The sequence below is a fragment of the Megalops cyprinoides genome, chromosome 16, assembly GCF_013368585.1.
Source record: "Megalops cyprinoides isolate fMegCyp1 chromosome 16, fMegCyp1.pri, whole genome shotgun sequence".
NCBI lineage: Eukaryota > Metazoa > Chordata > Actinopteri > Elopiformes > Megalopidae > Megalops > Megalops cyprinoides.
Window position 1 is genome coordinate 6,244,433 of NC_050598.1, and position 23,153 is coordinate 6,267,585.

The 23,153-nt window shown below is 53.0% G+C and overlaps 1 protein-coding gene across 3 annotated transcripts; it reads right to left on the reverse strand.

The window, feature by feature from the left end:
- Positions 1 to 316: 316 nt before the first annotated feature.
- On the reverse strand, positions 317 to 22,315 carry zbtb4 (zinc finger and BTB domain containing 4). Of its 3 annotated transcripts, XM_036547710.1 has the most exons (3): positions 22,208 to 22,315; positions 15,418 to 15,539; positions 317 to 8,050 (listed from the first exon to the last, which is right to left on the reverse strand). In XM_036547710.1, the coding sequence occupies exon 3, from the start codon at positions 8,032 to 8,034 to the stop codon at positions 2,728 to 2,730; it is 5,307 nt and encodes a 1,768-aa protein (XP_036403603.1). In that variant the 5' UTR covers positions 8,035 to 8,050; positions 15,418 to 15,539; positions 22,208 to 22,315; the 3' UTR covers positions 317 to 2,727. The 3 variants fall into 3 exon arrangements, with proteins under 3 accessions (XP_036403603.1, XP_036403604.1, XP_036403605.1); XM_036547711.1 differs by lacking the exons at positions 15,418 to 15,539; positions 22,208 to 22,315 and adding an exon at positions 12,749 to 12,779; XM_036547712.1 differs by lacking the exons at positions 15,418 to 15,539; positions 22,208 to 22,315 and adding an exon at positions 9,856 to 9,982.
- Positions 22,316 to 23,153: the final 838 nt, after the last annotated feature.

The following is a 23,153-nucleotide window of genomic DNA, read 5'->3' on the forward strand; positions in this document are numbered from 1 at the left end:
AGAGGGACAAGAATTGATTCAGGCAAAATTTAAACCAGGCAGGCAATATACCCTGGATGTATAGTACTTAGGCAGATTTATTTTGGTTTTCCTCTTTTTTTTCCTCGACACAAAAGGCTTGTAACCACACCCAAATGGTGCCAGTTGAGCTCCTGCAGTTTGTCACGCTGAGCTCCGTGCCCTCCGGAAACGAACAGTGTTGCGGTTCCATCACACGCTCTCAGACACACAAACTTCAAAGGCGGGGTGTAAAGTGCTGGGAAATGGGCCGGGGGGGGGGGGGGGGGTTGTGGGGGGTGTGGTGGTGGTGGTGGTGGTGAGGGGGGGGGGGGCGGGGCAGGGTTGCACAGCTCCCATACCGAACGAGAGAAAACTGTGGCAGCTGCTCTTTTTTTTGGTTTAATATCTGGGAACACAGTGGGAGAAAACGGAGACGGAGGAGACGACAGCGGGAGGAAAATAAAAAGGGGGGGTGGATGGAGAAGGACAGACGGACATGAGCGGAGGTTAAAGACGTACTGGAGGAGATACTGTAAGGAGACAAGTGCTGCTGCTCATGCTTTGTGGATGCAGAACCCACGTTTCTTGAAACATTTTCCTATAGGACTACCGTATATATACCAGACTTCATCATGGAGAGACTGCGACTCTTTCACCTGTCATTATTCAAGTCAGTAAAAAAGAATCCATCTACCTTTTTTTGTCTGTTTTTCTTCTTTTTTTTTTTAACTTCGTTCAGCTCATGACTAAATTACATTCATGTTTCTGTGTACTCAAAACCCTTTTTGCAGAAATCTCTTCTGTCTGGCAAAAGGGGGGAAAGGTCAAACAAAAGGAACGTTGTATAAAAACAAAACAAAAACCCAAAAAAACGAACACAGAGATACACATGACAGTAAAGCCACGAGGGGGTTTCTGGGGGAACTCCATCACGGCGGTCGCTACGCCCGCGGCCTGGTTTCCGGCTGGGGACCGGGCCTGGCGTGGACAACGCCGCCAACCCCCCCCCCCCCCCCCTTCCGCCCACGGCAGACAGTGAGGAAAGAAGAAGAGCAGAAGATGCTGGACGATATCCGACCGCGCCAGCGCCCGTCCAGCTTGTGTCTACGCGCCACACCGCTCACACAGACTGCCCCCTTCTAATGCCTGCAGTCCCGGGAGGGGTTTTTTTAGTTACTGCTTAGGAAGCTCCATCACGGACACGAAGATGGCTGCACTCTCACTCCATGTGCCTCTGCCTGCATAACATGGAGGTCACCCTGTCTATGTCTCTCTCTCTTTCTCTCTCTCTCTCTCTCACGCTATCTCGCTCTCTCTGTAGACTCTTACGCTCTCAGACCCAGCCAAGCAAATGGCGTGTGTCTTTTTTGGGGACACTGGGGGCAACAGAAAAAAGGCCACGGAAGATTAATTTGACTGATTTCCTTTTGTCGGTTTTTTTCTTTGTTTTTTTGTTGAAATTACTGGAAGAGATGAGATGAGCAATAGGATAACTGGAAGTACATGAACTGGCTTCTGTTCTACAGTTCTCGCCCAGCGGCCAGTTTCACATAAAGTGTCGCTTCAGCTTCAGTCTCGAATGTGCCAGTCTGTTCCACCTTACAAAATGGGCTCCGACATGTCAAGCTGCTTTGTGCAAATCCCGAAAAAGGTAAAAACCAAAGGAGACTCTCGATCTGGCTTCATGCCACCTGGCCACCGTGCTCTCTGTTAGAGGTATCGCGAACTCCCAAACCTCGCACTCGATGGTGGGGGTTACCGTTCTCGCAGCTACAGCATCTGTTCCAGCCTTTCCAGCTTCTGGGATTGCTACTTTGCAATTGGCAGAGTGGACTGAGGATTTTAATCTAATATTTCTGCACGCTGACATATGATGGCGAGACCACAGCACAGGAATGACGCTCATACCACAGATCTCCCTGGAATGGATCATTGCTTGAGCAGATGGCCTTGCGCATACACACACACACACACACACACACACACACACACACATACATGTACATGCACACACATGTGCGTACATACACACATTCACAATGCTCATGTGTACGCACAAGCGTGCACACTCACATGCACATACTCAGAACACGTTAGCACATGCATATACACAGGTGCATATGCATGCTAACATGCGTGCAGAAGCACAAGATCACACGCACTCACACACACTTACACACACACACAGTTGCTGTCTAGTTACACTCTAAGACTCCACCACGCAGGGTGATGACATTTCTGGCTCATCCCTTTTCTTTTCTAAAACATAACCAGCCTGTTTTTTTGTTTTTTTGTAGTATTTTTTTTCTTTTGCGGTCACTATAAAGGGAAGCAGACTGAACTAATTTTTGCAAAACACACACCCTGTTAGCTGTTATTATTGTTATATTATAGATATTATTATTATAACAAGTCTGAGAGGACAGTTAATCGAGCTCTAGTACTACTACAGAAAGAAAGGATAAAAGGAGAGAGGTGTACTGGAAGTGCTAGATGGATAGGGGAGGGAGAGGGGTGTCTATCTTTATCTGGCCTACATCCTCCCCCTTTGAACCCCCCCTCCAAGCCCCCTCCTCCCTTTACCCCTCCTCTAAAATTGCCTAGGTCTTATCACTACTTTACTTTACAAAAGAGAGGCAGGGATTGTTCAAGTGCATTCAGTCCCCACGGAGCCCCTCCCTCAGAAGCCGACCCTTCTTCTTAAATACTCCACAGCTGTGTCTCCTCCTATGGGTTGGTGCTGTCCCGCTTCTTGCTGCTGCCACTGCTGCTGCTGTAGTGGCTGGGGTTGGCCACCAGGGGGTGTGGTACCGCGCCTGCATATGGGCCGGCAGCATAGTTGAAGAGGGCAGGCAGGAAGGGCAGCGGCTCCACCTTTTCCCCCGGGGCCATCACGTTGAGGGCCATGGGCAGGGCAGCCAGGTTGTAGGGGTAGGCGAGCAGCTGCGGGCTGTAGAGCAGGTGGCACGGGTCGGGGTAGAAGGGCAGCTTGGACAAGTCTCCGTTGGCGCCCATCTTGCCCAGCGGCCCGAAGGGAAGCGGGCTGGCCGGGTAGGACACCAGGATGTTGTCTTCATGCTTCTTGCTGGAGCGGCAGCCCCCAGGCATTATGAGGGGTAAGGGGAACTCCTGAACAGGGTACTTAGCCTCCCCGCAGGAGCCCATGGGTGCCATGGAGGGATCGTCGTCGGGCTCGGCCTCCGGCGGAGGGGCTCGGGGAAGGAGCAGTGCATTGGCAGAGGGGCGCTCGGCAGCCCCCGAGGAGCACGACGGCTGCGGCAGCCCCTGTCTCTCAGACCCCCGGCTCCCCCGCAGAGAAGGGGTGGCCTCCAGGTGCGCTCGTGCCAGCAGGTCAGAGGTGTTCGGGGAGCGATGGGGAGACTTGGAGTGCCTCTGTGGGGGGACCGTGCTCGCAGGGCTTTGTATGATGGAGTACTCGGGAGACGGCACCGGCGTCTCCACCTCCTGTTTGGGCACCAGCAGGGCCACCTCCCTGTCCTTCGGCTGTTCTTTGGGGACCTTCTGCTTCGCTGAGGCTGGCTGGTTCAGCTCCCTCTCCCTTGCTGCCATGGATGGTGCGGATAGATCCTGCGTGAGGACGGAGCTGGAGCTTCTGGCTGCTGCTGGTAACCTGAGGTCCTGAGCCACCCGCGGGTCCTCCACTTCTGCGGGCAGCCTCACGGACCCTCGAGAAGACGGTGAACCCATGGTGTCCGTGACAGTACCCCCCGACACCCCTCCGCCGGGTGCTGCCGTAACGGACACTACCGGGGCGGCGGAAGCTCTTGCCTGCAACATTATGGCCCCACGCAGAGAAGTGTCACCTGACTCCTCCATCCGCGCCGGGCTGCTCTTCCTGCTGACCTGACTCTCCGGACTTCTCTCTCTGGAAGCTTTGTAGGACCGGCTTGGGTCCAGGAAGTCTTTTCCGCTCAGGACCAGCACACTATGGAGGCTGGCCGACGAGGTGTCGGGTCTGTCGAGTCTGGAGGCGGGACTGGTCTGAGGGAGCGCGGCGCACTGAGGGCTGGGGCCTCTATCGGCAGCGGGTCCTTTCTCTCTGTGCTCTGAATCACCTACAGGTCCTGCTGTTTGGGGTTCTGCTTCCTCTTTACCTGGGAGGCCAAGACTTGCAGACTCAAAGTCTGCGTCAGACTGAGGGGCCACCTTGGGGTAGTTGATGACTGGTATAGCCTGAGCATGATCGTGTTTCATGTCTGAGTCTGTGCTCGATGAAAGCTCAGCCGATGCTGCAGGTGCCGCCTCCAGTGCTGAGGCTGTGTCCCCACCCTCAGCCTCCTCGCCTGCGGCCAGGCTGTCCAGTTCATGCCGCTTGGTGTGGCGACCTAGCGCGGCTGCTGTCTTGCACACTTTAGCACAGTGGGGACAGATATGTCTCACGGAGGGCCTTCTGCCGACGCGACCCGGGCTGGCCTTTCCCGGTGCCACCCTCTCCGTTTCCGTCTCCGTCTCCATGTCTGCGTCTGCGTCTAGTGGCTGACCCCGTGACAGGGAGGGCGGGCGGTCCACGTGGGCGTGCTGGGTTCTCTGGTGCTCCTCCAGCTGGGCCTGGGAGGGGAAGGGCTCACGGCACTGCAGGCACACAAACTCCAACAGGTGGGTCAGCTCATGCCTGTCCCGCTTGCGGACAGTGGAGAACCAGCGTCCACAGGTCCCGCACTCTGATGCCATTGGCTGGTCCTGTCTGTCTGTGCAGTCAGAAGAGGAGGCATCCAAGAGGGACTGGGAAGGGTGCTTTCCACTCTGCGGTTTCTTTTCCCCTGGATTATTTTCTTGCTGCTTTTCTGCAGAGGCCACGGAGCTGATGTTCGATGTCTCTTCAGAGCATCCCTTCGCTCCGTCGTCTTTTTTCCCTCCCTCCTCCCCTACCTCCTCTTCCTCCCCCTCCTCTTCCTCCTCCTCCTCCTCCTCCTCCTCCTTGGTGTTGTTGTCCATGAGTTTCTCTGCCCTTCTTAGTAACCTTAGGGAGCGCTTGTAGCGTAATTGGCGCTGCCAGCTGGATTTCTTCACCTTCTGCACATGTAAGGCCTTCCGTTTTGGTTTGTAGGTGTAGTATGGCCGCCAGAGGTTGTCCTCTGCGTCCTGGTCACTGTCTTCCTCTCGCACCTCCTGACGGAAGTAGTACTCCCGGACTTTGCCTGTCGCTTTGGAAGCCTTGGGGTTCTTCCTCCAGGTCTCTGCTTCCTCCTCCTGCTCACTGGAGCTGCGGTGGGTTCGATGCCTGTGGCGGTGGTGGTGGGCGTGGTGCGGCTCCGCTGGGTCTTGCACGCTGGCGTCAGTCTTTTTGGCTTTGCTAGGCGGTGGGCTCTTGTCCCTCATGAGGTCCGTCTCGGAGATGCTCCGCTTGACGATGGCCTCCTCCCCGATCCGCACCGTGATCTGGCACAGTGGCGCCGAGCCCCTGACCTCTGCCTCCCCCGCCACACAGGCTGGCTTTGCCGTGTATGTCACGCTTTTGCTGTGGGCCCTGCGGCCCTTCTGTGGTTTCCCCCTCTCTTCCCCCTCCACTGCCTGCTTCCCCCCCACTTCCTCTGGAGTGGACACACCTTCCGCCTCACTCTGAGTCTGGGCATAGTTCTTCAGCACCTGCTTTTTCATAGGCCGGTGGGCTGCCTTGGAGGGCACTGGACTGCTGCTGTTAGCCTCTGAGGGAGAACTGCTGAGGAAGCTGCTTCCACCCCCTGAGGAGATCTGATTGCTGTGGACAATGACGGAGGATGAGACGGCCGTTCCGTGCTTGATGACCGACGGTTTAGGGTGTCCGTAGGTGATGACGGAGGAGACGGGCGCCTTGGAGCTGCAGTAGCCCTTCTGCGGTCTCACGCCGCTGCCGCCTGGCAGGACGCCATCCCCGCTGTTGGCTTCTTGCTCTCCCTCAGCTGCCCCCCCCTCAGCCAATCTCACGCGCATGTCAGACTTGGCATCGGTGAGTTTGGAGGGCTCTCCCGGACCCAGACCATCTGGTTTCACTCCAAAGGTGAACTCAGAGGGGTCAGCGAGCAGACCCTGACGATGACCGTCACTGATGAGAGAGTGCAGCTCGCTGGGGCCCAGGGGAGTGGGCAAGCTGCAGTCCAGGGGCAAGGGCAGGGGCTTTGCTGATTCTGGAGGCAGCAGCAGGCTGTCGGTGAGGGACTGGCTGTAGGTCTTGTAGGGCCGTTTCTGGGAGCGCATGGGCAACAGGCGGTACAGCTTGAGGGCATTGACCTTCTGTTTGTAGCCACCGTTAGCAGTCTTTTCACTGGAGATGAGGCCAGGGCTGATACCGTGGAAGGCCTTCTGGTGTGTTTTGAGGTTGTAGTAGGTGGCAAAAGCCTCCCAGCAGAAGATGCACTGGTAGCGGCGTTCGCCCGTGTGCCAGACCTCGTGCTTGGTGCGGTACTCGGCCAGGGCAAAGACCTTGTCGCAGAAGTGGCAGGGGTACTTGCGGCGCCAGGAGTGCACATTGGAGTGCCGCTTGAGACTGGAGAGAGTCATGTAGGAGCGCTCGCACACTGTGCAGAAGTAGATTATATGTCCGTCTACCACCTTCACAAAGTGGTCCTCCTCAGCCAGCAGGTCAGAGCGAGGGAACGGGCGGTGGTGTCTCATCAGGAAACCGCGCCCTTTTTTCAAGGGCCGCCCGGGCCCCATGCGACCGTGCTCCGGCTGCTCCTCTGCTCCTCCCCCCTGCTCGCCCTCCTCCTCCCCCTCGTCAGGCGGCTCCTGCTTGGGGGCGGTGTGCAGGACAGGCGGTGCCTGCCGGCAGACAGCCTCGTGGGACTGCAGCCTCTTGTTGTGGATGAAGGCTTTGCCACAGTGCCGACAGCTGAGCGCCCGCCCCCCGCGGTGCAGCCGCATGTGGACAGTGAGGGAGGAGGCGGAGCTGAAGAGGCGGTGGCAGACCCCGCACAGGAGCTCCGCCTTCGGGGGCACCGGCGAGGGGCCGTGAGGCAGCGGGGGAGTGAGAGGAGGAGGGAGGGGGTTCGTCTGAGGCAGTCCTGGTCCCGCTGCGGGGCTTTCTGCCCTCCCCTGTTTCACCCCGGGGCCCTGCTCCTTTCTGTCTGGCTCCAGTTGCCCCCGGCCCTGGAAGGCCATGGCACTCAGGTTGAACAGGATCTGTGCCGTCTCTGTGGTAGAGTGCTCAGAGTCCATGCCTGCGGGGAAGCTGTCGCCTTTTCCCCCTGCTGGAAACACCAGTCCAGTCCTGGCAGGGGGCAACAGGGGGAGGCTTAGGAACTGGGGAACAGTGCCGGTCATGGAGGAAGGGGGCGTGGATGGAGGCTCCTTTCTGGTTGGTGCAGTTAGGTCAATGGGAGAGGAAGAGGAGGAGGAGGAAGATGAAGAGGAAGAAATTGGCAAAAGTCCAGGCATGTGTTGCAAATGCTTGTCCACGGCGGCCCTCTTCCACAGAGCCTCCTCGGAGCCCGTGGCGCAGGCAGAAGATGAAGACGGGGAGCTGGAGGGTGGGCAATGATTTTGTGCTGAAAGGCCGGGAAAAGGCACACTGAGGGGAAAAGAGAGAGACGTTTTCGAGCTCTTCGCAGCACCCAGCTTGTCCGTTCCATCCATGCCGTCGGCTTTATCCTGTCCGCTTTTGCTCTTGACGCGACTCGGGTCCTTCCCCACCAGGCCAGCCAGGAAAGGCACGCCCAGGCTCCGGCCTGCCTCAGACAGCAGCCGGGTCCCTTTGGAACCGTGCTGGGCAACGCGGGAGGTGTAGATGTAGTCCAGCAGGTCGGACAGGACTCTGGACTGGAGATGGGGCAGCTCCAGCACCCTGTCCTTCCCGGTGAGGGCCGCGGATGACGACGAGTGGGACCGGGGGGGAGCCGGGGACGGGGAGGACAGCAGCTCTCGGAAGTAGGGGCTGCAGGCGGCCAAGACACTCTGGTGCGCGCGGAATTTGGCGTCGTCAGAGGCGATGAGCGTTACGTCGCAGAAGGGGGCGGGGCCGGCCAACCGCTGCTCGTTCAGCTGCGAGAGGAGCGCGCCTGCATGGAAGGGGTCCCAGACCTCCGCCTGGGACACCATGACCGCGCCCCAAACCCTGCCAACAAAAAAAGGGCAGAGAGAGGGAATTAATATAGCATACTTACCCAGGGTCCAGCAGATTAGATAGCATACCAGTGTGGTTTATTCATAGTATCTCTGAGCTATATTCCCCCCTATGTCTCTGCAACAGTGCAGCAGCACTATCACATTCCTTTGACATCACAGCAACGTAAAGAGTGAAAATAATGCGCTAGCCAGTATTAGGCCGCCTATGCACTGGGGCTGCCTTGTTACCAGAGATGCATCTAGCCTTTGTTCAATCCAATCCCTCATTTGCACAGCCGATCACGTGCTGAAAGCACCCAGCGGTTGATCATTTTAGACAAACACTGGAAAAATCTGTGGAATTGCAGCAATTCAGAAACAGGGCTGGCTAGCCCAGCACATCAGCATCATAACCAGAGAGCGGGTTGTATCAGAAATACATACTGAGTTCACATATATCAGTGACAGGTGTTCTGCCATTATACCTGTGCACTGCTTCCTGGCGTGGATTCTGAATGCCTCTTGCAGCAGTGCATTTACATAAACAAGATCAGTGTTTGAGGGCAGAAACATTTAGCAAACAACTTTCTTTTGATGAGCTGAGGCTGAGGGCCTATTTTAATACCACGCAGTGAATGGAGTGGGGGGAGGCAGAGGACTGGGAGGAGGGGTTGGGGGGATGTGGGGGGGGGGGGGGGGGGGATCTACAGCAGCCCCGATTACGGTTTCTGCACGGCGAGACCTTGGAAGGCATTTTGGAGATCAGCTCCGCTGTGCCACGACATTTCCTTCACCTAATTGAAAGCCATTCAGATTTAATCAAGATTTCCTGAAATAGAGTGCTGACTTATACATAGCCAGGGGAACTTAAAATAGGCCCGCTCTAAACAGGCAGAATAAAAGGGCCAATTTCAATCGCAAGCAGCTTGCTGCCCTGGGCAATCGCTAACGTTCTCCGGTTGGGGCACGAGCCTAACCATTTTGGGGGGGGGGGGGGCAGTGGGAAGGGGGGTGGTTGGCGGGTTGTTTTTTCCGCTCTCTGCATCCGGTCCGATCTGTCGCAGCCTAGCTGGAGAGGACAGGCAACGGCACTCCCACTCCCGCAATTTTAATTCAGCCAAGATGGCGGAAATGCATCGCGTTTCTCCTCAAAGGTTAATATTCAAGAAGCGCCTCTGATATGCATTGTTATTGTCTGTCCTTTTTTTCATGGTGTTTTTTTTCGTTGTTGTCGTCGTTTTTTTTTTTTTTTGTCTCCCGTTTGGCTGCGGCGTGTACGCGGCGAGCGCCCGCAAGGGGAGAGCGGCGGTCGGGCCCTAATGATGCGACAGAAGAAAAATCCTCCGTCATGCTTTTCCGCCTGCGTTTCTGCCCCGTCGGCCGAAGCAGGCAGGCCTCTGTAAAATTCCACAAGCAGCCCTGAACAGACAGAAACTAGGTCAGCACTGTTATTGCAGAGTGAAGAGGAGGGAGAGAGAGAGAGAGAGAGAGAGAGAGAGAGAGAGAGAGAGAGAGAGGGACACTCAGAGAAAAAAAAGAAAAATCCACTTACTGCGTCCACTGTCACATAGGTGGATGTACGGACACATGTCAACACCGACGCGTGGATGGGCGTAACAGGCGCGCAGCTAATGGATCTACATGCTGATGTACAGGCTTATGTGCTGCGCAGATATGCCACAAGTACTGGCACAAAACACAGACGTATACACACTCCAAACACACCGACGCACCGACTGGCTTTCTAAAAATCCACCCCTCACACACAAATGGGCACTACAGACGGACCCACACAACGGACAGGCAGGCACTGACCGAATGATAAGCAGGGAGGCCTCATTGAAATTCAGATAGGAGCAGGCAGACCGCCGGCACGAACACAGGCAGATTTCAGAGGGCGGAAGAAGTCCCCGGGTTTCAGCCACCGTTCGCGCTGACACGGGAGCGGATGAGGGAGCCTGTCGGCCGCCCCCTCAGTCTCTCTCCTCGCCTTCCTCTGACGCACGCGGCGTCTCTCCACAAACAGGTCCTGCACAACAGACTGGCCAAGCGTGACAGGGGAGCCTCGCGTTCCCCTCCCCCTGCCCTCCCTCCCCCGCTCCCAGCTCCCGCACGCTCAATCTGACCCAGAGAGCCATGTCAATCCAGCCCCCAAAGCCTACAGAGGCCAGCTCCCACCCCCCAGCCCCCCACACCAAAGACACCCTGCTCTCCCCTGGTCCCCAGTCAGCAGGAGGCACGCGCTCTACATAACCGTGATCCCAAAACGATCGGAATCCACTGATCTCAGATCCATGGTCCATGTGACGTGAGCAAGGCCGCATCCGGGGGGGGTCCCACTCAAGGCCTTAGCCGCCTTTCCACTCAGGCCCCAGTCCAGGCAATTTCATAAGCGTTTTTTAAGGCCTTGCCTTTAAAGGCCTGGCCACATGCGTCCCCATACCCTTCCTTTTTGTCGTTTCTCTCTTTCACGCACACACCGTTTGGCACACCCATCCATCAAAACCACAAAAAAAACCAGCTGCAGATCATTGTCAGGTATCAAGTCGTTCGTTAATGTTTCAGCGCTGTTACATACCATTTACATCGAGAGCTCTACAAAAGAGTATTTTTTCTGACACCGCAAAATAAACAGTGCGTTGCATAAGGCCCGGCGGGAGCTTTTTGCATTGGAGGCTGGGTGCACACGCAGAGAAAAGAAGAGCCAAAATCCAGTCGTTAATATTTCAGACAACGGGCGCCGTGCCGCGGCGTGCCTCTAATGGTCGCATCTCGGTGACTCAGTGTTTCCTGTTCGGGACGGGGGGGAAGCCGGAGAGAGACGCGCGCGGGGCGCCAGGGCCGAAGTGAAGCGACGGGCGGGGAGGGGAGAGGGGAAGCAGGAGCGCGGCCCGTTCCTGCTCTGGCCGCTGCTGGGCCCCGGGACGCCAGGGCAACGGCAGGGCCAGGGAGAGGGGAGGCGGGGGAGGGCACGGGGTGGAGGGGGGGGCGTCGTCGGAGCCTGAACTCTGCACAACCTCCAGCCAAAAAACATCACCGAGCCAGCCAGCTGAGGAGAGAGGGGAGGGGAAGGGGAAGGGGAAAGGAAGGGGGGGTGTGGGTGGGGGTGGTGGGGTTACTTCAAACACAGCTCGTCCTTGTACAGATTTCATGGTTTCCTTGTCTTTCAGATCTTACGCAGCACGCCCGGGCCGTCTCTCCTGAGCGTAAACCGCGGTATCGTGTTGATTTTGCACGCCGCCCTCAGCCCCGCTCAGAGTCTGCCCGTGTTAGAACACGACGCTTTCCATGCTCTGTCAGAGTTCGGCCCCGCAAAACGCTCCCATAATTCTGACGCTGCGGCTGAATCACGGGAAGTTTTTGACAGGGTACACTGACCGAACGCGCGAGGGCACACAGAAATGGCCGCCCAGCCATTTCCATGTACGGCCCTTCGTTTCACCACAAACTTCTCTCAAGAGCGTTACCGAGCTGAAACGAAAACAGCAGAAGGACAGGGATTCACCACCGCAGCTAGTCTTGGCGCTGGGCTCAAATGCGTAAAGCCGTGACTGTCACAACGTCAACACAACGTTGAAGCCATGGCACTACACGACTGCAACAGCAAGGCGGCCTGGACACTGTGAGCTGTCTGGGAATGTAAATGAATGTAAATGCCACAAAAGTTTATCCCACTTTCTTCGCTCTTATGAAACAGCCTGTGCGTATTCAGAGACTAACAGCTGGTAAAAAAAATGTTGATAGCATTGAGTAACCAGGCTCACTGTACCCTGACCTCTGACCCCTATGCTCTACACTTTTATGAGCCAGTTTTCCCTTATACAAGTGAGAATAAGAGCTGGCCAGTAGCCGTGACGAAGAGGAATGTGGAAATATTTGGCAGACCTACTTTTTTTTCTTGTTTTGGGAAGGGGGGGCGAGGAAATAACAGCAGGACTATGACGTCAATGTACCCTCCTAGTTTCTGCAACAAGCTTCTTTCTAAAAAAATAAAAAAGGTGTACAGAGAAAGTGGTCACTCTTATGACAAGGCAGGAGCAGTAGGGGAGGAGAGAGGCCAGAAACAGAAGACCCTACACACCATATGCATCCCCTGGTAAGCATGTATGTACATGCAACCCACAACTCTCTTTGTTATTTTGCTAACAAGCCGATGGGAACCGAACCATTGCAACATGGAAAGGCGTCCAAAAAAACAAAAGCCAGCCTCCTTCTCTAACGTCTTCTGTGACGCCCTCGTCCCCCCTCTCCGACGCCGCGGTCCGGAGCGGTTCTAACCAGGACGGAGTTCTTTTTGAAAAAAAATTGGAAGTTTCTGAGCCCTTCTTCATTTTATTTATGACAATCACTAGACGAGTCATCGCTCCTGAATAAAGCACTGCGTGGTGCGCGAGTGAGACAGAGGAGGATGAGGGAGAGGAGGGCCCTCGTTAGCAGCACACACACACGCGAGCGAGCGCCGCGCGCACACACGCACACACAGACGCGCACTAACGCAGGAGGGGAAAAAAAAAACAACAACAACACTCCAGCTTCCCCCCTTCCTCACAAAACAAAAAAAAACTATGACAAAACGACGGGGAGCGATCGCGCTTGGAAAAAAAAGAGCAGGCTAAAAGGAAAAGAGAGAGAAGGAGTCAGGTACAACAGCCTTCTCCTCCCTCTCTTTCTCTGGTAGGTAAGCACACAACAAGACGGGAGAACGTACCTCGGGAAACCTCCTGCTGCATCTCTGCTGCGATGTGTTCTCGCTCCTCTCTCTCTCTCTCTCGCTCGCTCGCTCTCTCTCGCTCCCTCTTCCTCGTTCTGCGTGTGTGTGCGCGTGTGCGTGTGTGCGGTGTGTGTGTGCGTGCAGTGCGGTGTGTGTGTGTGTGTGTGTGTCGTGTGTGTGTGTGTGTGAGTGCAGTGAGAGAAACGGCGCACACACAGGCAGCAGTGGGTGAAGGCAGAGGGCAGGAACGACTCTCGCGCTCTCGCTCTCTCTCTCCCCCCCTCTCCCTCTCTCTCTCGCTCTCCCTCTCTCTCTCTTGCTCTCTCTCTCTCCCTCACTCGCTCTCCCTCTCACTTCAGTTTTGCCCCTGACACATGATTCTTGGTGTTTTTGCTTTTTTTCCAGTGAGTGAATTCTTTTTTTGTACCCCCCCATTCTTTTTCCTTCTCCTCACCCCCCTTCCCTGACTTCAATCCTCTTTTTATTTGGAAGTGTTGTTTTCCACACACACACACGCACACACACTACTTTATATACAAAAAGCTCAGAGATAGAGAGAGAGAGAGAGAGAGAGAGGGAGAGAGAGAGAGAGGGTAGGAGGGAGGGAGAGCGAGAGGACGCCATTTAAGCAGTTTGTTACGAGCACTGCCAGTCCCCAAAATGGCTGAAAACAAACAGGAGCCATGCCAACAAAAAAAACTGGGCAGAGCAAGGGGGGGGGGGGAGACGAGGAGAGAGAGAGAGAGAGAGAGAGAGAGAGAGAGAGAGGGAGGGAGGGAGAGAGAGTGAGAGAGGGAGGGAGAGAGGACAGACAATAGTTGGAATAGATGCTTGGGCTCCCCAAACGAGCGAAGTTGCCGAAACGAGCAAGATCAAAGAGTGGGAGAAAAGGGCAGGGACACACGCTGGTTTCGATTTTCTCTCTCTCTCTCTCTTTTTTTTACAGCTTCCGTCAAAAGGGTGACAGTTTACGGCGGGCTCCGCCGGTGGCCGAGTGCGACTAACCCGCGGTCTCCTGCACCCCGCACCGCCACCTGAGACGAGCGAACGTGCGCAGGCCCTCCGGTGCTCACCTGCGCTGCGCCGCCGTTCGGGGCATTGGGTCAGCACCTGTTCCCCCTCTCCCTCCCCAGCCCCACCCCTACCTGCTCTCTGACTGCCCACAGTCTCTTCCAGCCAACCTGAGGGGACCATAGCATGCAGCACACACGCGCACGCACACACCCTGGCCCAGACGGTAATACCCGACACAAGGGGGCGTGATTCTCACCTGGGGCAGAATGCGAAAGTGAGCAGACAGGTGGAAAAGAGGCTGAGAGGGGGGGGGTGAGCAGACATGCCAAAAAAGAAGAGACAGGGGACAGGCACAGAGAGAGACACAGAGTGGAGGAGAGAAGAATAGAGAAGAGATGAGAAAAAACACAGAAGTATGGCGTGCGGTGCTGGGAAGGGGCAGTGGAATTTTCTGGAACCATTCCTCCCTCACACTTCACTTGATTCTCTCTTGCATTTCTGCAGCCCCCCCCCCCCCCAACCACCCCCCCCCCCAATCTCCCACAACCCCCTCCCTCCTGCCCTTTCTCTTTGTATACCAGCGCACTTGTCTCCATGGAAACAGCGTTTGGATTGGGTGTTGTTCCTATGACCTCTCCAGCTTTTGGAAGAACTTTGTCGCTTTTTTTTCCCCCACTGATCCGCTCTTTCACTTTTTTTTATCAGAGCGAACTTTGTGTGTGTGTGTGTGTGTGTGTGTGTGTTTGTGTGTGTGTGTGTGTGTGTGCATGCCCCATTATCCCCAGTCTTGCATGTGTGTGGGAGCATGTTAGTCTATACATGAGCCTCTACTGGTTGCTGTGGTCAGTTTGTGACTCTTCATTATAAAAAAAAAAAGCCAATCTATACGTGCAGGTTCACAACCTAAACATATTCAACACTCAGGCATGTCCAGGCAAACAACAGTGCCACTACAATTCAGTTTATTAATGACAGGTTACATTATGTCACATTCATTCAAATTAGGCTCGTTCTAAGATTAAATCATGTGTTTGAAATTCTTAATCTATTAAGTGATGAACGATAAGAGGGGGAAACACCAGTAAGTGGCTAAGATGTTTCCCTGAAATTGTGCCAATCAAAAAGGGGAGGATAAGGTAATACACTTTATTTTAGATAAGGTAATACACTGAATGTACAGTAAAAAAAAAATGGCAGCGATCTTGTGTTTTGTATATGTTGATTAGATCCCACAGCAACACTCACTTAGCCGATTCGCTTAGCACTCATCCAGAGCGGTTGCTAACTGCATTTACATGTGATCCATTTATACAGCTGGATGTTTACAGGGGCAATTCAGGTTAAGTACCTTGCCTGAGGGTACAACAGCGGTGGCCCAAGAATCAAAATGGTGATTTTTGGGTTATGAGCCCTGCTCCTTACCACTGCGCCACACAAGTCTGTGTGTGTCAATGGTTCCTAAACCCATTTCATATGTGAACAAAACAGCGCCTTGAAATGCGCTGAAATTTTCCCAGGTCATTTGAAGCTCAGCAAAAGTTACAGTAATTGACGCGTGACGCTTGCATGAGAGGGTGCAATCTAAGCCCCACCCCCAGGCCAACGGGCATGCTGCTCCTCAAACAAACAGAGACACCAGGAGGCGGCCTGACCTGGTCGTTTGGCGGGTTCTCTCACAGAGAGGGCCGGGGGGGTGTTGGAGAGGGACGGGTGACGGAGCTGTCCCACGCAGACGTCAGGCAGGGCCCCATTCACCCGAGGCCTATGCGCTGCCCTGTGTGGATGAGCACAGACAGTCGGTCGAGTGTGTGTCTGTGCACGCGCACATACACATATACACTCATACTGGCGCACACATGCATGCATACCCTCACATACACAAACACATTTAGAGACACATGCGCACAAATACACTCACATACACTCTCAATCACGCACATATGCACATGTATGCACACGTGCGTGCACATACGTGTGGACGTAGAGACACACATTCACACACAAATACAAATAGGCACACACTGACGCACATACTCACACACGCGTACTCATATGTGCACATACACCCACAAACACGTATCCACACGTTTGCATGTGCGTGCACACACACACACACACACACACATTCAGTTCTCACAAACATGCGATCTGTCATTGTTGTACTACAACAAAAAATGTAATTTCACAAATGATTGTTTTTTATTTAGCCAACAGCCTTATCCAGGTCCACTTATAAAGGCTGCATATCACACATTGCCAGCTGATATGGCTGGGTATATAATGTTCTCTAACCAGTAGGCCACAATGTCCTCGTACTGCCTTTGGAATTCTAAGGCCAGTTTTATAACCAATAGGCCACAAAGCTCTAGTACTGCCTTCGGTTTCCAGCAATGAGAGAGGAATGAGACAAAATTGTGAATGGGGATGTGGTCTGCATGTTTGCCCGAGCGTGAATCCCAGCAACAGGCACGGCGAAAAGCGGAGATCCGCGTCGACCTGGGTCCCGCACACACACCGTGGGGGGGGTTTTCAGAGGTGCAAACCGGACAGTTAGACCACGGGAAAGGTCTAAGGGGCCGATGAGCGGGTGCCGACCAGCAACGCCTTCAAAGCGCCAAGGGGGGGGATGGAGAGGTGGAGGGGTGGAGGGGTGGAGGGGTGGGGGGTGTGGCAGCAAGAAGAGGACAGGCGCCGATTGCAAGAGAGGCCGTGTCGAAAAAAAAAGCAAGGAAAAGAGGAAGGACTGGGAGAGGAGGGGAGAGAGAGACTGAGCGAGGGATAGAGAGAGAGAGCGGCCAAGAGAGACTGGAAGGGATGGGTGGAAAATCAGCAGGGAGGGGTGCCTGTTTGGGGGGGGGGGGGGGGGGGGGGGGGGGTGATGGGTGGAGGGGGGTTGGTGGGGGGGGGCATTTTTCCGCTGCCAGGGAAAGAACGGCTAAATCAAATTAATTAGCTTCTTCATCTCCCGGCAGCTACTCAGGCATGCTGCATGGAGAGCGGGCCGAAAGGGAGAGCGAGGGAGAGGGTGCGCGGATATGTATGAGCGCCCTGTTGTGTTTGTGTTCCATTCTGGAAAGCAGGGCTGGGGGGGAACACTGGTGGGGTGTGTGTGTGTGTGTGTGTGTGTGTGTTGGGGGGGGTTTGGGAGTGAGGTGGGGGTGTGCGCGGGGGGCTATAATTGTCTGATAAGGGCGAGGGCTGTTTTTCTCGTGCTCAGCAGCGGGGAAAGAGGGGCCCGGCGCTCTAATAGGGCAGGCAGGGAAACGTGCGTCGCCGTGCTGCGATATTTTACGCCGCGATTTTCTGTGCGTGTCATATTTCCTGTTTCTCCTCTGTATGGCTTTAAACGCATTGTCAACACCCCGGCTCGCCCGTCACGCCTCTTTAAATAGAGCCCACTTGAATTTGAATCTGACAGAAAGAGAGAGATAGGGAGAGAGAGAGAGAGGGGGAGAGAGAGAGAGAGGCGAGGGAGGGGAGGGGAGAGAAAATGGGATGAGCCAGGGAGCGCAAGACAAGGAGGGAGGGGAGAGAGGAAGGGATAGGGACAGACAGAAAGGGAGGAAGAAGGACAGAGGGAAAGAGGGAAAGAAGGAGAGGGGAGTTTCTAATTGAAATCACTTCCCGGTGAACAGAGGAAAAAAGGAGAAAAAAAAAACAATAATAGCACTGACATCAGGAGAGAGAGAGAAAGAGAAAGAGGGAGAGAGAGAGAGAGAGAAAGAGGGAGAGATAAAGAGAAAGAACGAGGGAGAGGCAGATGGTCAGAGACAGTGGCAGCGTGCCAGGGGAAACACAACACAACGGAGGGGAGAGAAAAGAAAAGAGAGAAGAAAAAAAGCTGGAATTAGAGAGAGTGGCAGACTCACAGGGGGCGGGGGGGGTGGACAGAGGGAGAGCAGAACGGTCCGCATGTGGTGGTGTCGGCAGCTGTGAGGAAGGAGGGGGGAGTGGTGGTGGTGGTGGTGGGAGCACAGAGCGGACAGGGACACATGGGAGGGGGGGGGGGGCAGGTTTGGGACAGACAGACGGAGGCAGGGGTACTGCTCAGGGGAGGGGAGGGGACAAGGTTTCTGTGGCGCTGCTCGGCCCTGACTTGGCTCTACCAGAGGAGTGCAGATTAAAGCTAAGCCCATTGCGACAGGAGTTGGAATCAAGTGCAATTAATTTTGCACCCTGATTTTTCCAGGAAGAGGCGGCAAGCTTCCGCAGCAGGGAGACAATGTGGGTCCTTTACTCTCTGCACCGGTCTGCCCTTCCCCCTGCACCTAGTCCCACTTTAGGACAGTTAGCGGCCCATGTACCTCAACCTTCTGTCGTCGAGCAGTTATAGGCTGTGCAGGTCTCTCCCACGTGCGCTGCCCTCAGGAATCAAAAGGAAGGCGAAGGATTGACCTTAGAGTTTTTTTTAAAAAATTAGACTTCAACGATCAGTTCATTTTAAAAGCAAAACTTGTCAATATGTGGTCTTTATTAACGCTTAGTGCCTTTTCGGCCGTCACATGGTTTTGCCTGCATTTATCGGTCGGTCGGTTTGTGTTCACAACCGATTCAGCCAGCAGGACAGAGCGAGGTCCGACAAAAAGACAGGCAACCTCCCGGGAAAACAGACTGGGACACAATACCGAGTACAAAAGGGAGGGGTAAGCGCAAACGCTCACTAATGGGTGCGCGCGCGCGCGCACACACACTCACGGTATACAGGCAAGCAGGCCCTGCGCATAATGTAGGTGGACCCTGAAAGGCGCCTGATATAAAGTTGCCGTTCATTTGTATGCATTCAATGTGCCGCACTGTGTTCAATGCATATTTACTATCACCGAGGCGACAAATCTTACGGGAGTAATTAGGAACGTCTTTCAATATTTTTTGTGATTTTTTTTCTGAAATAATACATGGCCTCCAGATCCGAGTCTTTGGTCTGGGATACGTTCAAGAGACTAAAACTATTTTCCGAAGTCACAGAGTGGAAACGAAGTGTAACATCGCATACTGGTGCCAATGGAGGTGTAAGCCCATGGATATAGAATGTTAACACGGGCTGTGCGCGGAAAATCCCCGACGCTATAGCGACACACAACATAGAACAGATAAAATAAATACGTCGTTTGAGAAATAAAAACTATCTGCCGACAAGTTCGTTTGGCCACACTAAACATATACGTCCTCTCGTGCCTGGAAGCATAGGGCGCTTCTTTTGATTCAAAAGCGGCTCTGACCTAATGCTCCCCCACCCCACCCCCCCGACAGCACGGCCCTGGGCTACCCTCTGTCCCTCATCTCCGCCAACAGCCCCGCAAAGCCCTCTGAAGCGCTGGAGCGAGGTGCCTGCCGCCGTCAGCACAGCGTTTATTCCTGCTTTTATTTAAAGCTCGGTTGTTGATAGAGTATCACGGAAAAAAAAAAACACCGATCTCAGCGCCGTATTTCACTGAAAACACAGACTCTTTCATCATTCATCACCCACTTCCACAGTGGTACCGTGGCACCTAAGGTGCCTGGCCACTGTACTCTGTTTTCAAGTCTATCATTGATGTTGATCGATGCAGGGTATTGACGTATTGTAACTACGGGATTTGCATCGGTGCATGAAAGCAGCGGCCGTGTTGCGTTTTGTACTCAGCGCTTTTACTTGAAAGCCCTCAAACGTTTAGTCCTCATAGCCTACACGTAGTCATACCCTTCTGTCATTACACTGTTTCCGACCTAGCTCTTATTGATTATATTTGGCCTTCCTGTACTTAATGGCCTGTAAGTGTGCTTTATGTAACCTTGCTCTGTGAGGTAATTGTGGATAAGGTCGCCAGCGGCATACAACGGCGTCACCAACAGCCGCCAAGAAAGGGCGGACAGGAACACTCGCCGTTTCGACATGCGTGATTAAATTATTTAAATTCTGCATGTTTAGGCCTACTTTGTTGAATAGGCTATGTTGTTAGCAGTCTCAAAAATAATTTAATATGGTACATTTTTTTTTCATTTAGTGATCCAATATAAACTAATGCTGTCATTAAAACCCTTTGCGTTTCCCCGGGTTAATGATAGAGAACTCGGTTTTAGGTGTAGTTCAGATCGGTTGGCTAACGTTATATGTTGAAAGGTCCACGCCTTATGGGTTTTTGCTTGTATTGTACTCTAACTCGCCTGTAAGTCGCATTGGATAAAAGCGTCTCTCAAATGAATAAATGTAAATGCAGATGTAATGCTGAATGAAATCTTACGTGCGTGCCTACGTCCATTGTACCAGCCAGTCAGTCATGGGTTTTTCACCGCTCTGTCGGGGTTTGCGTCGACACTGCACAGAATTCGGCCTTACCTCTGCATGTCATTTCCTTACAAATTCACACATAAAGATTCTGCTGCAGTGTCAGACTCATCCTACGCAGAGGCTAAACACCTGCGCAACATCTGTGCAGTTTGGTGTCCAAGTGGACAACCAGCTGCTCCACGTTGCGAACAGTTGTTGCGGGAAGGTAACCGACAGTAAATCCGTTCGAGGCCCTCATCGTTACAGGTGCGTGTGTGATCGGTATGTGGCTTTTTCAAGGATAGGCGTGAGGGTAGCCTACGTTTCCTAGGAGTTTTTTTTTTTTGGGGGGGGGGGGGGGGGGGGGTTGACAAAACAGATTATTTTCCTGCTTATCAAAGAGGATATAAGGAAACACAGTTCAGGGAAAAAACAGAAACCTCTGTAGTCCTGAGCTCTTGAGTAACACAGCTTCCTGCGGAGAAGCACAGCACAGCGACATCATCAAAACAAACACCGCAGGAACAGGACGTTCCCCTCCTTCCCCCGGGGATTCTGGGATTCCTTTCAACTCAAGTGTTCTTTCATACCCCTTGATCTCTTCCATAAATATGCCCAAACTCTTTTTGAACGGTTTCTCTCTTTTATTCCAAACTGATAGTAAAACGTGTGCAACATTGTTTAGAATTCTGGTAAGATTCGGTGAGTTGCTGTTTTTTTTTTTTGTTTGTTTGTTTTTGCCAATGCGTTATCGTAAAAGCTATTTTTAACAGTTAAAAACTGGTACAGTTGCATCGACCCTTCTAATTGCAGACAGGTTGTGCAAAAAGTTGTGCTGTGATTCGTTTCCAATTACAACTTAGAAATGCAGTTTTAAAGATGCACATTATATAAATATATAGATATGTGTGTGTGTGTGTGTGTGTACAGGGAGCATACATAAAATGTGCGGGACTAAATGAAAAGAATAGGGATAAAAAAATGAAAAAAGAAAAAATGAACTATGGAATGAGAAGGACTAGTGGCCTCCACCAATGACCAGCTGCAGGCAGATCAGTGACAACAAATGACCACTACTTTGCTCAAATGTGACATGGGACAATCACATCTGTATGCGTGGGAGAAATCATGGATGTAAACAACGACGCAGGTCATGTGCTAATAGGGCATTTTCTTCACGTTACATATGTTCTAGTTTAGCCCCATCCACAAGGGGGCGCTATACACACTTCGACACTACTGTCTCTGAAGGGAGGAATAACAGCTTGATCGTGTGATAACAAGCCATTTATATAACTCCTCACTCTTGACATGTGAATCATCATGTGACCAGGCCGTTGCTCCTGGTTGTGCATTTATGCAACAGGACCAGGCAGATAACAATCAGACTTGGAAGATTAAGAACATGGCTGAATCTCTGAAAAACCCTGCAGGAGCTGTTATATTTATGATTTGGAAAGACACCCCAGTGGCCAAGTGGTTCGATGATGTGCCTGTCAGTTCACTGCACAATCGCAGGTTCCAATCATGTGTGATGACGTAATATGCGAACGTGTGAAAACTTTAAAAACATACCCATGTGCATTCAAATCCTGTTACGGTTCTTTCAGACTGGGAAGGCAAATTAAGTCAATTAGTTTCCTAACTTACTGTATCGAAGGAGCTTGGGGTAATGAGTGAATTATACAGGGACCTCTGGGGGCAGAGGGCAGAGGGGAAAGGTCACTGTGATAATAACAACAAGGAAACAAAAGGGGAGTGGGAATCTTTGCTGAGGGGGGAGGCTAGTACCTGTTCAAGATGCACTGTATACCCCACCCAAAAAAAAATACTGATAATCTCATCGGCCCCACCTCCATTCCGAAACTCAGACTTAACATTGTACACACGAGACATTATCGTCCCCTCCCACAGTACTGTAGTGCTTCTGCCTGTCCCTCTGTGTATGGCCAGAGCTGAGTCCATGACACACATCCACGTTCACGAGTCAGCCAGGCCGAATATGACATGTCTGAAAATACACACATGCATACACACACGCACACACACGTATACACAGACACAGATACACAGGCTGGCTCTATTACATAGGCCTATACTACAGGTGCATCCGTAACTCGGCACCAGAGAAAAACACAGCATAAAAAACAACAGAATTTCTCACTTCGCCGCGCTCTCTTTCCTCAGGCTCTTACCTTCCGTCGCAAAGAGGGAGGATGTTTTAAGAGGGATCCAGATTCTCCTTGCCAAAATGGAGTCCCTTCTCTCTCCCCTGTGCTGTGCATGCTCTGCTCCTGGTTCTCTTTCTGGTAGTCTCTCTCTCTCTCTCTCTCTCTCTCTCGCCCTCCCTCGCTCTGTCTCGTTACTGTGCTACAGAGCAGCCCCCCCCCCCATCCCTCTCTCTCTCGCTCGCTCGCTCTGCCTCTCACAAACACACACAGCCAGGCAAACACTGACATCAGCAGGAGAGAGCTCCCCCTGGATCAGTGTATCTTCTCTCCCTCCAAATATAAACCCCTCCATGCACACGCACACACAAACGCACGGTCACACAGACATGCAGACACACATACGGGCAGGAGCAATGGGGTAAAACAAGATTGGAATGAACATTTAAATAAAAGCCTACCTTGGACACCAATCCTACCCCCTTGCCCGTGCAGTGCATCACAAAAACACACTGCCTACACAAAACGCAGTCTCCACCGATTTTAACTTTGTCGATTTGTCCGGGGCTGGATCATCTGGCAGACACACACACACACACATGCACGCACGCACGCACGCACGCACACACACACACACACGCGCACACACACACACACACACGCACACACACACATTCCAGGAGTCCATCAGTATGCCAGGAAGGCACACACTTAATTGATTGCTGTTTCTTTTTTTCTCCCCAGTACCAGAAAACGGTGGAATACCTGGCTGTGTCGCACTCAGAATCATACGGTAGCAATGCACACACATACACATACACACTCAGCCTGCATTTTTTGTGTCTGCTTTCTTCTTCATCTTCATCAGTTATAAAATATTGATGTCTTCCACTGAAATCAATATTTGTCTAATTCTGCCATCCCTTCTTCTAAGCCTTATGCCTGTCAGAGTTGTTGTAGATTGAAAAATGCA

Excerpts from the sequence above, each read along its gene's own strand:
- zbtb4 (XM_036547710.1), bottom strand. The coding sequence starts at position 8,034 with ATGGTGTCCCAGGCGGAGGTCTGGGACCCCTTCCATGCAGGCGCGCTC.